The sequence below is a fragment of the Leptidea sinapis genome, chromosome 35 (genome assembly GCF_905404315.1).
Source record: "Leptidea sinapis chromosome 35, ilLepSina1.1, whole genome shotgun sequence".
In the NCBI taxonomy this organism is placed as follows: domain Eukaryota; kingdom Metazoa; phylum Arthropoda; class Insecta; order Lepidoptera; family Pieridae; genus Leptidea; species Leptidea sinapis.
In genome coordinates this window covers 7,525,413-7,542,378 of record NC_066299.1, presented here as the reverse complement: position 1 = coordinate 7,542,378, position 16,966 = coordinate 7,525,413, and the positions used below count along the sequence as shown (strand labels likewise).

General features: G+C 32.6%; 1 protein-coding gene across 3 annotated transcripts in view; it reads left to right on the top strand.

The window, feature by feature from the left end:
* The window catches only part of LOC126975265 (uncharacterized), a 129,914-nt gene that overhangs the window by 64,392 nt on the left and 48,556 nt on the right, over positions 1-16,966 (top strand). The window contains exon 1 of one of the 3 annotated variants that reach the window (XM_050823075.1): positions 15,260-15,694. The exons of the other annotated variants lie outside the window; for them this stretch is intronic. Coding sequence (XP_050679032.1) covers positions 15,693-15,694 — 2 coding nt within the window. The 5' untranslated portion in view covers positions 15,260-15,692. Of the gene's footprint in view, positions 1-15,259; positions 15,695-16,966 lie in introns of those variants that run through there. 3 annotated transcript variants of the gene reach the window in all.

Sequence of the window (16,966 nt, the reverse complement as noted above, 5' to 3'; positions counted from 1 at the left end):
TTTAGGAGGAAACAAAAAAAAAATTATGTTTACTTCACACTTTTGTTCACTCAACTTAATGCAGATGTGTACAGGACCATCAAAAATCATGATCATATCCAATTTATGTGTTTTGTCCCGCAATCCAAGTATGATTAAACGAATTGGCGTACACAAATTAACTTCAGTTCCGCCTCTGAGTACCACCTCCACCAAACCTCTACCCTGCATTTAAGATTACACATAAAAAAGATCAACTAAAAATAATTGAAACAATCTGAATTGACATATTCCATCTGCTTCTCGAAGTTTGCAATACAATATTTTGCCACTCGGGGACTGAACTAATTACTTTAACTATAGTTATTTAAATTGGACTAATCGGAGGTCTATCATCATGATGATAGTAAGTAGTTGTATATTAAGTTCGCATTCGCGTCCCATCTAGCACTGCGGATTTGCACGGCTTGACAGGGCGAGGGGCGTGGAGTCCACCATCGGTGTCTAGTATGTACTGACATTAATAAATCTTGAATAAAGATTTATATAAATATAGTTTAAAATTTCTCATGAGTGTTTAAACAATTTAAAAACTTTAATTTTATTTATGAACCACCAGTAAATTTATTACAATTTTTAAGTTTAGGATAGATTTGTCTCAATTTACAAAAAGTGTATGATTACCCTAACAAACCCCTGATAGAAGGTGAAACACTTACTAGGTGTGCCTAGGTGGTGATACGATAATATATGATCTTGGACTCAAAGGTATACTTATATTGGTCGGCTTTTATACAATTGAAACGTGTAAAACAAACCATAACGCAAGTGCAAGTCATTCCCAATAAGTGCTAATTTTTAATGCGAATATCAAACGTGCACTTACGTGTTTCAGCGCATTTAGTCGGTAAGAAGTAAATCCACACATTATTAGGCTGTAATGCTAATAAGATAACCAGTATTCCAAATAGCTATGAGCAATCAAATGACTAAGAGTTTGAAAGAATGTTGATAGCTTTTCTTTTACGAATGCAACGGTTTTAGCTCTTACGTAATTAGTCATTTATGAGGTGAAATCATTATTCGAAGAAATATTTTGAGTCGTACATTTTCCGTTAATAGATACAATTAAAAGAGAAAAAATGGTGCAGAGCTATTATTCCTCATAAGTAGATTAAATTTTTGGTTGTTTTTTTTTTATGAAAATAAGGGACGAGACGAGTAGGACGTTGAGCTGATTCAGGATTCTTGAAAAACCCAAAAATTCTGAATGGCACTACAATTAAGCTCGTCACCTTGAGACATACGATATTTAGTCACATTTGCCCAGTAATTTCACTAGCTACGGCGCCCTCCAAACCGCAACACAGTAATGTTTACTCATTACTGCTGCACGGCAGAAATAGGCGCTGTTGTGGTACCCATAATCTAGCCGGCATCCTGTGCAAAGGAGCCTCCCACTGGTTTTTAAAGGGAAGACACACATTCAACTTTAACACCAAAGAAAGCACAGGAGTGTTGCCGACTTTTTAGAAAGATGTACAAATTTGAAGGTACCCAAGTCGTACCGTTCGGGAAACACGGCCCAAGGAAACTTATTCCACGGTTTCAGCGGTGCAAGAAATGTAGAAATAAATTGGCTTCTAGCGAAGAATCATGAGTAAAATGGTTGTTTTATATATTCATAGTAGAAATAGACGTAAGGTAGTCGATCAATGATTTATTGAGGGTATTTGGAGAAGGGTAAAATTTAGTTGAGTTCGAAAATATCTATAGCCTCAAAAACAGCATTATAAAGAATTCTATTTTTGTTTTTAATTCAAACGTTATTAAAACTTCAAAATATCTAAACACATTGAGATATATTTGCTCAAAGCATTGCAATAATCAATTTTCACATTCATAAAATGCTCTTTCATATTTGTATGCAACGAGACGTGCGAAAAATGTTTTATAAGTGAGAAAATGAATATACTAAGTAAATATTCAATATCAAGATGTTGATTATGTAATCATTTCGGATACAGTTGAAATCTTAGCAATATAATTAATTCTTTGATATAATACACAAATTATGAACGATGCGGGACTCCAACCCGTGACCTCAAACTTCTGTATTTAATCCCAGAAGTGAGGGTTATCACTTTAAAAAATAACAAAAACTTTGATTTCATATTTAATAATAACGATAAAGATTATTTCCGTGACTTGATGCAGGGCAGAGTTCTTACAATGGGTATGAGAGGACTAGCAAAGGACAAGATTTAAAAGGCGATGATATTTAAGAATAAAAGTGATGACCTTAAGTAAAATAATGAATATAATTTGTTTAAATGTTTTCTTTCTGTCTGTGTTTGTCGCTGGAAATATGGAACACTTGAAGCACATTTTTTTTTAATTAGTACTCTAAACTGTAAACGGTTCTACATATTGGTTCTGCTTGTACAGAATTATGACGAGGAGTTTTTCGAAAAGCTATCCTGACCTATTTTACTAAAACAATGCAAAATAATAGTTAAGTATTATCATTCATTTTAATTGAAAAGCACATTTTTACCTACGATGCCTTTCCGAAAACAATTGAAAAGCCGTGGCATTACACACTCCAGATAGATTAATGAAATGCCTTATCACAGACTGATATTGAACATTGGCGCCACGTAGAAAGCATTTTATCAATAATTATAAAGCAATGTAATATGTGTCGAGAGATAAAGTAATACTAAGCATTATAAAATGCCAATGGGTGATAAAGACACTTGAGCTTCACTATGGAACTATGTGCCATCGACAATCACCCACTTTGCTGATAATTCTTTTAAAATCATAGAAAAAAATTATACTAACACGAAAAAGGCTGTATGACAATTTGTGGACTGTCAGAGTCTATAAAATGATAACAGTTACGTAGGAAACGTATGTTCAAGCGATATTCGACCTTCTTGTCTGAAAGGGAAATGACACTAAGGTGGGTCACGTTTAGATTTTATCGATAGTACAATTAAATGGAAAAAAAACATACTTACACATAATCACGCCTCTCTTCCAGAGCGATTGTTTTCGGACCACTTTTAGACACAGTTTCGCCCTTTTTTACATTTGAAGGCGAAAACGCTAAGAAAATAAGAATTATTATATAACATATTATTTGCCTTTTGCATTGAAACGCTACCAGCCTGTTTCCTATCAGCAAATAATTTCTCCGATACTACTTAACAGATGTTGAGACGTTAATCGGTTTGATATTTTCAGACGTCCAATGCAGATGTCTAAAAATCTAATACGACGACACCATTTTTTTTTGCTCCTGCATAGAAAGGCCTCTACGCGTGGCAAATACCATCAGCTTCGAGTCTGGATTCAACTAATCTATCGGAATGAAATCAAAATGATGGTTGTCGATCGCGTCAATAAATGTTCGAAATCATATAAATAGCCACAGATGACGGGACCGTATATTAATTTTGAAGTACTGAATTTAAAACAAATTGGGGAATCTGCAACGTAACAAAAGCCATCAAAACCTGACTCGTACGAGTGTTAGTGCTCCCGGTATTCGTCTACGCTACAAAGAACTGGCTAATACGGGAAATTGAGAAGATGTGGATAGAAGCTCTTCAATTGTGAATTTGGAGAAAATTGGCCTGTGCTTCCCAAGGGCGTAAAAAGAATAGGGACTTCACTATTCTTTCTTCTTCGTCCCAGGCCCAAGGGTGTCGTAGGAGGCTTCTTTGAACAGGTTGTCGGCTAGATTGTGGGTACTACAACGGCGCCTTTTTCTGCCCTGAAACGAATGTGAAAGCATTATTGTGTTTTAAATAGTGTAAATACAATGATCTTCATAAAACTTCATACCTAGTACATCTAAAAGTTAACCGCGAAGCCATACGTCAAGTCTACATTATTTAGTTAAATACAACAAAATTCTTGAATTAATGTATTTTTAAATAAAACTGCAATATACAATTGGCCTTAAATAAATTGAATAAGGTATATACCAAAATATTATAATTAGTTAAGTACATAAAACATAGAATATAACTATGTTATTCACAATATATGAGAGCATTACATAATTTGTAATGTTATGAAATATTCATTATGTAAATTATGCTAACATTTGTAAATATTTAATTGTCATTACAAATAAACTCTGTTATTTGAATATGTTTTAAATTTATTGAGTGCAACGGTGACAGCTTTCATTATTATTATTATAATAATACTAGCAAACGTTGTATTGCCATATCAAGTAATAAAAAAATTAATACTTAAAATTTTTGGGATATAAAAATAGATGAAAACCGATTCTCAGACCTACCAAATATATCATATATAAAATTGATCATACTACTATAATCATTATATATTCGATAGCCATCTTGCAACTCTATTGCGTATCTGTGGATGGAATAGAATAATATTAAAATTGCGATACAAAAATAGGTGCTGATCGAAGACGGGTGAAAATTTTAAGTTGTATGTGTTTCTTAATGCTACCTCAATAGCTTTCCCTTAGAGCTTAGATTATATTTAAATGAAACACACATCTATTTTAAATTATTTATTTCCTATCCTTCGGTTTTATTTATTCTTAATAGAAATATACTTTTCGAGGATTTTACTCAATTTAAATATTTTTATATACATATATTTTCAAAGGGTCTATGAGATTTTTTAGAAAATTGACAGATTTATGGAAAGAAAAGTTTTTCTATAACATCTGTTTGAATACCTATTGATCTTTAAAGCTAAGATAATTTATACGTCTAAGATACAGTATCTTGCTGTACATCAACCGATGAAATAGACCAGGTTTAATATTTTAGTGTGCGTGACAAGCTACGTCTTCCACTACTTATTTGTATGACACTTTGTGTTTGTGCGTGCATTGCTCAAAAAAGAGGTTGATTGTAAACTTATTTTTTTTCGACTTTTTCACAGCTGTCATAGTCTTTCTTTACGTATAAATGATCTAAGCTCAAGTTAAGTCAGTGCGTTAAGTAAGTTAAGTAAGTTGGTGCTGGGGCTGCTGCTTCGACTGCCGAAGACAGCACAAATATGTTGGTCTCAGTGAGTCATACATCTTTGTGCCGTTTGGTGTCGAGATACTTGGCCCTTGGGGCCAGAGGCGCGGAGAATGTTCAAAATACTATCTTCGCGCCTCAATAAGGCTACTGGAAACCCAAGCGCTGGCAGCTATTTCGGTCAACGGTTCAGCCTTGCTATCCAACGCGGTAATGCTGCCAGTATTCTTGGTACGCTTCCACGTATGATAGTTTTAATTTTATGTAGTCGTAGTATTGTAAATATAGTTATAAGATTTGTTTTGTTTGAATAATACATATTCTAAGCTCAAAAGGTGAGAGGAATCTATGAAAAACACCGCTCAAGATTCTTCAAAAAGCACATAAATTAAGCAACGTTAAGGGTTAGGTACTAACCAACCAAATGAGCATTAAAATGTTACACAAAAAGTCATCAATATTACCAAGGAATCTTGTCAACTCTGTTGAAAATATCTGCGTGTAACACTTTTACATAGTTGGTGCTTGTATAATTATTTATATACCGTTAAACAATCAACGAGTAACATCCATGTTACCAAAACTCATTGTTAAAGACATCCCTTTCTGTGTTGCTTAAATTGACACCGATATATTTTGTGCAATTTATTTTTAAATCAACATTTTTTTATGATTTTATTCATTATGGCTTCTGTTAACTATACATTGACTTCGGTTTATTCAACGAGCTAAAATAGATCAAAACTTTATTTAAAAATCAATCAAAAAAGCAAACGAAACAACTCTATTGCTTTTTTGCCGTTTTTTGAAAATAAGAGATATATTACTGTTAGGTGGAGAAAATGGAGATGAATCGTCACAATAAATTCGATGCTTATCTGGTCTTTCTTAAAATCATCTTAAATATTTGCAAGTCTTCTCTAATATTTTTGTTTGTTTGGTAGGACTATTATTTTTACAAGATTTTATGACGCTACTTCACTCGAACGGTTAACCCAGTCGGAGTGACCACTAGCACGGAACGCGAGAAGTCGTGGGTTCGAGTACCGCATCGTTCATAAAAATTTATTTGTGTACTAATCCCAGAAGTGAGGGTTAACACTTTAAAAACCTAGAAAATTGTTCACCTACCATTATTGATGAAGCTTTCTACTTTCAATGATCGCTGTATTTAAAAAAGAAAGTAGCAAAACTTTACTAAGTACCAATACTAGCGACCTTATAAATATTCCATTAATCGCACGTTTTCTTACATATTATGTATTTAACCTTAAAGTGTAAAGACGTGATACATCAATACATATTAATTTTACCGTGGATATATTTGTCCACTGGCGCCTCTAATATAATATGTAATTGTCCGAACAAACATACATACAATGTCAAGACGACTGGGTTTCTTATAAATAGTTTTGAAAGAGGTGATGAGTTTTATTGATATTTTTCATGGATATAGGATAGGATAGACGACCCGTATCGTCACATGCTATTCAGTGAACACAACCAGACATTTTTTTTAGTGAAAAATAAGGGACGAGATGAGCAGGACGTTCAGCTGGTGGAAATGATACGCCTTGCCCATTACAATACAGTGCCGCCCAGGATTCTTGAAAACCCCGAAAAATTCTGAGCGCCACTACAATTGCGCTCATCACCTTGAGACTTAAGATGTTATGTCCCATTTGCCCAGTTATTTCACTAGCTACGGCGCCCTTCAGAACGAAACACAGTAATGCTTACACATTACTGCTTCACGGCAGAAATAGGCGCCGTCGTGGTACCCATAATCTTGCTGGCATTCTGTGCAAAGGAGCCTCCTTCTGGTAAAAATGTTCTGTAGTAACACCTGAGTAAAATCCAGAAATGCTACTGCATAGTGCCTAGGACTTGTTGGAAAATGACGATAAAGGCATAAAAGGCATTTATTTTCTCAAAATTGATTCTTGACTACCTCACCAACTTCTAACATTACCACCGCTTCGGAAACAAATGGCGATTTGAGATTGAAGAAGCGGCGCAAGAAACTCTACCAGATATCTTTTTTGCGCTCTTTTTAATAAACTATACAATATTTTACTGTCATTGTTATTGCTATAAAATATTCATAATCTAGTCTCGGGCTGTCCGATCACTTAGATATTCAGCTGTGGAGTAGTAGAATTTTCAACAGATCCATTTTTTATAAAGATTCACTCAATTCGATTCAGCTTCAATACTAATAGTCGTATTTTCTTTTTTCTTCAGTTTGCAAAAGTTTTATAGCTCGTAAATTAGTAGTATTGTACTCACTAAAAAAATATTTTATTGACTTCAATATTTAGCCTAAAGAACTGTATGTCCTATTAAAATGTATTAAAAGCTTAGCTCATTTATACATCTGGATAGCTGTGAAAACGTAGAAAATTGAGGTTAACAGTTAACATCTATTTTGAGCAATGCACACTAACACATAGTGACAAACAAATCGCGAGTGTTAAACGTAGCTTGTTACGCACACAAAAGTAATAAACCTGGCCTGTTTTCATTGACTGTCTAGCAGCAAGAGGCTCTATATAGACGTATAAATTATATATAAAAAGTTATTCTATGGCCGTGATTTTATTCATAGATACACCTACCTTTAGTCCGGCAACGCTCCTGTGATTCCTCTGGTGTAGCAAGATGATGTTGGCGGCGGGGTTTACCGTTCACTAAAGACCAGATGACCCGTTTGTTCTCCTTTTCCATAAAAGTCATTTACATTATTTTCATAAAACCTACAAGAATATATGACTTATTAATGAGTGTTTCTAATCTATGTTTGTCTTGAAATAACGTTCTATTAAAATGATCTTATTATAACTATAATGAGTAATTTAAAAGTTCAATGGAATACAACTCAATATTCGCAGGCGTTTTTCGAACGAAATTTATTGATATTGTTTGAACTCCCGATCGGTTCAAGAGGTCAGTCATTATTTGTTTGCCATATTTGAGTAAAATATCATATTGCTTTTGAAATATTTAACGGAACATTTAAAGAGAACACATTTCATAATTTAAGGAAGTGTTTGTAAAGTATATACAAGTTATATTCGCTTGTAGAGTTACCAATCCTATGTAGGTAATATTTAGATAACGGCAAATCAAGGTTAAGCTAATATGCACCATAAAGGCTACTAGATTTGTTGTTATACTAAACAAATCGTGTAGACTGATTGACACTAAAATGTGTTTATTCAGCTTAGAAATAACAGCATATGCACATTTTGATTATTTTGCATTATGTAGGTAATTTTGCATTTGCAGTTACGGACAACAATCTTAATGGAATTATTAATACATTGAATCCGGGTTTCAATTTTAAAATAAACTCGATAAGACTTATCTTATTATATATAAATTACGTGACACGTTGTTTGTCCGCGATGGACTCCTAAACTAATGAACGGATTTAATGGGGATTACTTCATGGAGTGCGGTTTAGTCCAACTTGAGAGATAGGATAGTTTTTATTTCGATTTGGGACCCATGATTATTTTAATTTTCAATATTTGTTTTGTATGGACATATTTTCTATGAAAGAATTTAGTGACGCACGGTTTGACAGTTCGGCTGTGAAACAATTTCATTATAACAACAGTACCATTTTTTACGAAATAATTCTTGATTTTTTGAAATATTATTGGCAAATTCCTATATTGATTAACAGTATTTTTTTTATTATCTACAGAACAACGTCTGTCGGGTCAGCTAGTATTATATTTATCTAATGATATTTATACTGTGACATAAAGCGCAAGTTTTGGGTGCCCAAATTTCAAATTTGGGCGTTGTTACATTTGTTATTGATCAAAGACAGGCTGACTGAAGTTAGAATATCATGAGATTAAAAAATCCTCTTCTTCCAGATAATAGTTAATATCACAGTTAATACACTAAACACACATAAACAATAATAAAATTGAACAGAGAAAAATAAATATTGGGCGTTATTTTGCAAAAAACCATAATCATTTATATCATTGTAGAATGTACTCTCAGAATGTACAACTCATAAATTATTACCAGTGCACAGGATGCCGGCTAGATTATGGGTACCACAACGGCGCCTATTTCTGCCGTGAAGCAGTAATGTGTAAGCATTACTGTGTTTCGGTCTGAAGGGCGCCGTAGCTAGTGAAATTACTGGGCAAATGAGACTTAACATCTTGTCACAAGGTGACAGGCGCAGTTGTAGGGCCGCTCAGAATTTTTGGGGGTTTCAAGAATCCTAAGCGGCACTGCATTGTAATGGGCAGGGCGTATCAATTACCATCAGCTGAACGTCCTGCTCGTCTTGTCCCTTATTTTCATAAAAAAAAATAATATAAATAGAGATGATGAACATGAAACAGACTTTGCAAAACTATATAAGACTTTATATAGACATAATTTTTATGTTATTTAATAAATAAAAAACTATTACGTGTCGTATTTAATATGGTTGAATTATTTTTATAACTGCAATAGTGTAGGTGTTATTATAAACCCTCAATTCTGTGTCAAATACTTCGAACGTTTGATAAAATGTACTTTGCTTGCTTACATTTTTACTTTCAATAATTTATTTGCTTACATTTTGTTTGATACTTGTCATCATTATCAGTCTGAGCTAGGCCGCTTCTGGAAAAATACTTCTCCCAATTACTGAACCTGATATTCATAATACTGCCAGCTACTCTCTCTCTCTCTCTCTCTCTCTCTCTCTACGACTCAAACGGTTGTCTGTTCAGTGGCTAATGTGAAATCCTCTCCCGTTTCACTGCTTATTCGAAGGGCTATATCGGTCACCTTAGTCGACTGTCAGATCACCGCATTTTTTATTTGATCCTTAAGAAAAACTCCAAGCATAGCCTATTCCATTTCCTGCTAAGTAACTTTATTTTTGTGATACCGTCTACTTGTATAGTGACGCAATAGGCGAGTCTTAGAGTCGTGGTCGTTTCAATTAGGAAATTCCTGAGGAAACTCAAGGCGTCAGTTAGCGCAGGATAATGTTGTCGGTTGGCTGATCATCCGGGATGCTTTGGTGTCTTGACGAACGACGTCACATTAGTATTAATGGTTTTGGATGCTTTAATGATTACTGGCGACTTGTAACGTCTTATAACAGTGATGGATACTTTAAATATAATAATATCGTTGAGTTTCCAGTTCCGTATGTTAGATATTTTTTCAAAACACTAATTATGCTGATTGTAATTAAAACCGGCCCAGAAAAGTAGTTTGTCACAATTTGTTGTTAGAATTTTTGTTGGTTTGCCTTTCTTTTTATGCACGCCTATCTCATACGATTTGATTGCGGATTTCAGTAATGTTGTAGCAAGCTCTCCATGATATTTAGTGTTTCCTTGATTCCGTTTGGTTCACAAGTTAAATTAACGCGGACTCTCATACCGTTTGCATGGATTCCATTTATATCGTAATTTGATCATTAAACCGGACTTTGTTTAAGCTTCATTGTTATTTAAAATAAAAGAAGTTACTCCTTAAAAATGAACTTTGTCATCAAAAGTAAGGTAGAAACAAAAAAAAAACAAAAAATTATTTTTCGTACTTGTAAAGCTTCATCAAATAAATTTTAATAAAATATATTTAAATATGACAATTAGCAATTTTTTTTAACAATAAATATTTACTAAATACCTTCAGTAGAACAGAATGTAACAGTGATAGCAATTATTAAAAACTAAAAATCAATAAAAATAATGTAAAATATAAAGATATGAATATTTTTAATTTACGAATTTGAATAAACATCTACAAATAATACAACTATATCAAAATAAAACCAGTTGATGCAGAGCTTGGCTAATACGCCGGTAACAACGCCGTAAATTCATATAGGCTTAAAAGCAAGAACTCATTACAGTCGTTTACGGTAAATAAAGGAAATATATTGAAAAGGTCACATAATATCGTGCCCGCTTCGGGTCAAGGATTCTCAGGTTAAACAATTTTGATACAGGGTCGTATTTAGATACACACGGCCTTTATTGTTTATTATTTATTTAGCACCGTTTCTCCAATTTGTAAAGTTACAATATTTTAGGGTTATTCCGCATCGATTTTAGGTTTAAGAATGCAAATTTTTGCATTATTCATAAACATTTTATTGTATAAAGATTTAATGCATACATATTAATCAATAAATTAAGATTAATTAATATTATGAAGATTAAGATTAAGCACAATACAGAGTTTTAGTCGATATGGTAAAACGGTTGTAAAACTATAGTTTATATAAAGCATATGGATTGTCCGGGGGCCATGGATATAAACGGGAAGGTGCTCAAACTTTTGAACAAAAGTCTTTTGCACACTCAGATCAGCACTTAACCACATTAATATACAAATGCAATAAATTCTTCTTTGGGTACTTCGTGCCTTCTGACCAGGTCTTGCTAGATATCAAGGATAATAAGAATAATAGAATCTAAATGCTTAGAGGATTCAACACTATCTAAGGCAGTCTTGAAAAATTTGAAAGACCTCCACTAATCTATGGCTGTCGCAGGACGATGATCACGATGCAATAATAATAATATTTTACAATATTAGGTGGAGCGCAGACCCAGAAAAGAACCAACCAGATATCTATGCCATATAGCACAGAGCAGATACAAAGTCTTTTGTGTTTCGGAAAAATACATTTATGATACTATTTATTGAAGACAAAACAGGTTAAATTCTTACAAAGTAAATATTTGTAAAGTGCACTACAATTTGCCATTTCGTATCAATAAAGATCTATATCTGATCGTTTGTTGATGCCGTAGTTTATTAATCGTAAAGCGTATTTATTTCATTACAATAAGTAAATAACCTTACATTGTAACATTAATTCAATCACTACAAATATTTAACAATTAAGTTGCTTAATATCAGTGTTTATTTCATTTATTTTTCTACAAATAAATGAACGCATGCAAACTAGAGAATCCTATTAAATACTTCGAATGTACATAACATAAATATAATTTATTTGTCTGGTTTTAATGTCGCAATTTATAGTTTCTTTTAACTAATCACAAGTTCACAATCACAACATACATTTTACAATTTTCGTCTCTCCGTCTGTTATTAGACCACCCAAAATGACTTGACCAATTTTTACGCAACATAAACTGGCAGATAGCTCATATTATATTACTTAGGATATGAAAATATATGAATTTGATTCGTTTAAAATTATTGTTGTCGTAAAACAATGACGCAAATAAATAGTGATCTGAGAGAAGGAACGAATCAAAACTATTAAAGGCATTTAAATCACATGAAACTGAAAACAAAGTCCTGTTCATAATCTTTGAACTTTGAATTGCCGCAAAAATAAAATGTTATCGGGTAAATTCGTGGGCGGCTGCTTGTATTCAGCAAGATTTTAAGTTTTTCGATTCGACCCTGTCTACTCACTAAACAAGGAAGATCGTAAAAGTTTTAAGTGTGTCAACGACATCGGAAATAGGAAATGTCACTGAGAAACAATCATTGATTTAAATGATTAATTGAAAGGTTTGTGGAATAATAAATGTGAGATTTTCTTGTAAGATACAATTAGATATTCTTCAACGCAAGGGCGAGAGATTGGTCTAGCAGCATTTTATTACTTTGAAATTGAGGTCGCGATGTAATGAAGGCAATTTGATATCATTAAAAAATGTATTGTATAAAAGCAGTAATTTAAACGCAATGGTAAAATAAATATACTTTTTGAAAAAATACTTTAAAATTAATTATGAGCAAATAATGTGCGTATCTGTATACGCTTAAAAAAAGGAAGATAATAAAAAAAGGAAGAAAGATCAGCTACTATACCTTATATACTTATGTTAATATATTTAAAAACAACTAATCTATGTGAATCTTGATGCCTATATTTCCACATTCGGTTCAAATATTCCTTCAAATACTTACTAAAAAACTAATTAAATGAAAATTACTTAAATCGTTACACAATTTTCAAATTATAACTTAATTTATTCCTCCTCTATATTATTTTAACAATTTTTTCGCGATACAATTTTTTATAAGAAATTTAAATAATAGAGAAGTATCCCATGCGGGGTATAATGCCTACTACATTCTCATCGATTTGTTCCTCCTCACCAACGACTCTTATAATATCATCTGCATCACCACCGTTTTTCGCGTCAGATCCGGTCCATTCTCACCTGTCATAGTCACCGTCACTGTCACATATTTTTTTATGTCATCTCTTGTCATAAATACCTGATGCCCGCTACTTCATCCGCGTAGATAAAGGGTTTTTAAAAATAATAAGCAAGTTTGAAATTGAAGATTATCTCATGTCCTATTCCAGTTCCGGTTCCCGTTTTCGCTCCAGTTCCCAACTTTTTATATAAATCTTATTTCGAGTAAGATTGCTTTGGCAATTTAAACCTACTATAGATATCGTTATAGACCATCGAAGTCAGTTTTTCACAAATCCCGCGGGAACCTTCGATTTTTCCGGGATAAAATGTAGCTTGTGCTATTACCCAAGCTCTAGTCTATCGCTTTATCAAATTTCATTAAAATCGGTTCAGTACCTCCGCCGTAAAAGCGTTACAAACAAACTTACATTCACATTTATAATGTTATTAGGGATAGTACAGTTGTGTAAAAGTATTTCTGGACACATTTTATTCAAATAAAATAATTTAAATGAATAATTTAAATATTGAAAAGAAGCTTGAATGTATATTGTCTAGGAAGTATATTTTATTAAATTACTTTTAGCTAAACAAATAATGAAACAGCTGGTGTTAGTGAGCACTGTGAATACCATTATTGATACGATGTGTCGTAAAGTTGGAACATGATAATTGAATAAAGATACGAGAAATAACATTCCATACTTACTTTCTAACTTAATTACTTTCTATGTTTAAAGTTCTTTAAGCCTTGAGGCGAGTTATTATTTATTTATATTTAAAATAGATTATTAATTAGCGCTAAAAGAACTGAAAAATTTTATGGGCGTTGAGCACTTTATTTTTTGTGTATTAAATGACACTGAGCTGTTACGTTCCAGACGTAGTCGCTAACTATGGGCCTGATGAAAAAGCTTATGGTCACTCCGAAGGGAATCGAGAGGGCTATGCTGGGAATTTCCCTATGAGATCGTATCAGAAATAAGGAGATCCGGTAGGAGAACCCAAACGATTTTTAATAATTCTATTGAATAACGTAATACTTTTGTTTTGAACATTTTCTGGTATTTAATTGTAAAAGCATATACATATCCCCACAAAAGTCTTATTAACTCGACATAGCCGAGTAGTAGGCATTATAAGTTTAGTTACTTATAAAGTTCCATTCATTTTTTTAAGAGTTTTTACGATGTGACTTTCATAAATTGCGTATTTTTCAAACTCTCCGGTCAATATAAAATGCCCCATGAATCACTTGGTCTATATTGTAAACACTAACGGATATTAACGTTTAGTAACTAACGGAATAATATTATTAATATATTTTGTATTAACGAGAATCTATACATTAATAATCTGACTTCTGATGATGAATAGTTTCTTAGAAACCTACAAAATTCTACCAAAAGTACTAAAATTCTACATATTTTTAAATTTTATTAGGGAAATATTATCAGATCCTGCTCAACATAATCCATTCGCATAAGGTACATCGAAAAAAGTAATTTATGTAAAGTTATACACTTTTATCGGCAAGTTGAAGGATTTCTCGAGCGAAATAAAAAGGTATAACGTAAGTACGCGCATTGGCCCATTTCGATAAAGCCACGCATAGATTACGGCGGCCACTCAAGCACTCAGGTGCATAAATGTTTCGTGGACTGATTTCTCTTTATTTATTCCTCTTTGAAATACAAGCTTCTATGTCTAGCTTCATATTATCACATTTTAATTGACATATCTTGAACACGGTCCATAAAAAATAATTTTAAGGGTGCAATGAAATATCCGTATGTAAAGTGTGGATTATGAGTTTATGAATAAGTTCTGTATTAATTATCATCTGGGACAAAGTAAGCGCTGTCTATGATTAACCTAAATCAAGAAAATATATTAAGCTCTTCGTGTTGCAATTCACCTGTTTTATTCAAAGTACGATCTTGAAACTGTAGAGTGAAAAATTCATAAGGTCACCGACGGAGCCTTTGCCTTACAGGTACGCACACTAACAAAAAAGTTTTAGCTTATGAGTTTATAATCAACAATCAAACGAGGTTTTTATCTCGTAGTCGCCGGGCGTCCGTTGAGTAGAGTGCATGTGGATCTAGTTAATAAAACGTAAAAATACGCGTGTTGGAAACGAATACATTGCTAGTTAACACGAATTCAGTAGAATGTTAGCAACCGCGTGTTACATAATGATGATTTATAAATGACGTGAATGTTAGAAAAAAATCAGTGTCGCGTAATTTGGTGTTTTCAGAAAGTCTTAGAGCTAGCTCAGTTATTTTTCAACTACAAAGCCTATTGTTATCGACAACTCTTATGAAAACGTGTAAATATGCTGTATTAAGTGTTTTTTTTTGTGGCATTGAATGCGACGTGTGTTTAATTATTACATAAGAGTGGATTGTTTAGTTCAAATAAGAGAAAAAGTGCTGGAAAATTCAGTTAGATGTATGTTCCACATAACGTACAACTGGACAAAACATGACGGCAAAATTCGGCTATGTAAGTGATTTGTTTCAAATATTCTGCTATCGTGTGTTGATTACAAATTGAATTGTTTGTAAGCTGTTTTAATAGGAGTTACGTAAACGCAAAATCGTATGTTTCATATCAAACATAAATTCATTTATCAATTTGCAATATCGACAATTATGAGACTTTGATATCAAAACGTTTCTCGTCTAGCCATACTTAACGTTGAGGTGTTATTAGCACAATAAATGTTATTAATATTAGGTATTTGAAACATAAGTAAATCGAAATTATAATATAACATTATACAATCTGAAATTATACAAAAAACATAAATAAATATTATGTTGTTAGATTTTGAAAGGATACTTTGCGCTAAAATATCACAACCATTAATTTTAACTGAAAACTTATTGCGTGTTCGTCACTTACACAAACTTAGTTAATTATAAGCATCTGTTTCTTCACGTGATTTTATTAATACTTTACTTAAAAGGCAAAAAAGGTATAAAAGTCATTTATTTTCACAAAATTGATTCCTTTAGAATTCTTTTTTGATGTCATTTCTAATATACTACGTACTACTACCACTTCGGAAACTAATGGCGCTCTGAGAGAGAAGAAGCGGCGCAAGAAACTCTCCCAGCATTTTTTTTGCGCTCGTTTTAATGAAAAATACAATATTGTACGGTCATTGCTATTGATTGCTATAAAATATATTGCTATAAAATAATCATAATCTAGTCCCTGGCCGTCCGATCACTTAGATATTCAGCTGTGGAGTAGAAGGATTTATGACAGAGCCATTTTTTAATAAAACATTAAAATTTATTTGTAGATAATGCCTGAACAGTGGCTGGTACTTTTTTATAAAAGTGTATACATTTACCCTTAAAGCTATTATGTATCTTATAAAGCCTACTAGAATTCGTTACAAGCAATCCCTTATTTCTAGTGTTATAATAATGAAAATCACAATTAAGAGCAAAAAGGTCACGATTTTTGTACGATTTGTGTTTTAATAGTACATATTATTTTAAGAGCTCAAAAATTTTATGTGACTATAAGCGGTTTTTAAAAAAAAAACAACAATTTAAATTGGATATCCTTTAGCATTGATATAAAATTAAAAAAGCATCTGCCAATTTCGAGTCGTTATCACTCATTTATTAGTTTTATAAAACCAACAAGAGAGGGTGCTGTAACAAAATGTACAATTTTTTTAAAGTTTGGTGTTTATTATTTGTTGATATATATACTGGCAATACTTAAAAACAACCTATTAAAACATAGCTGTCTAAC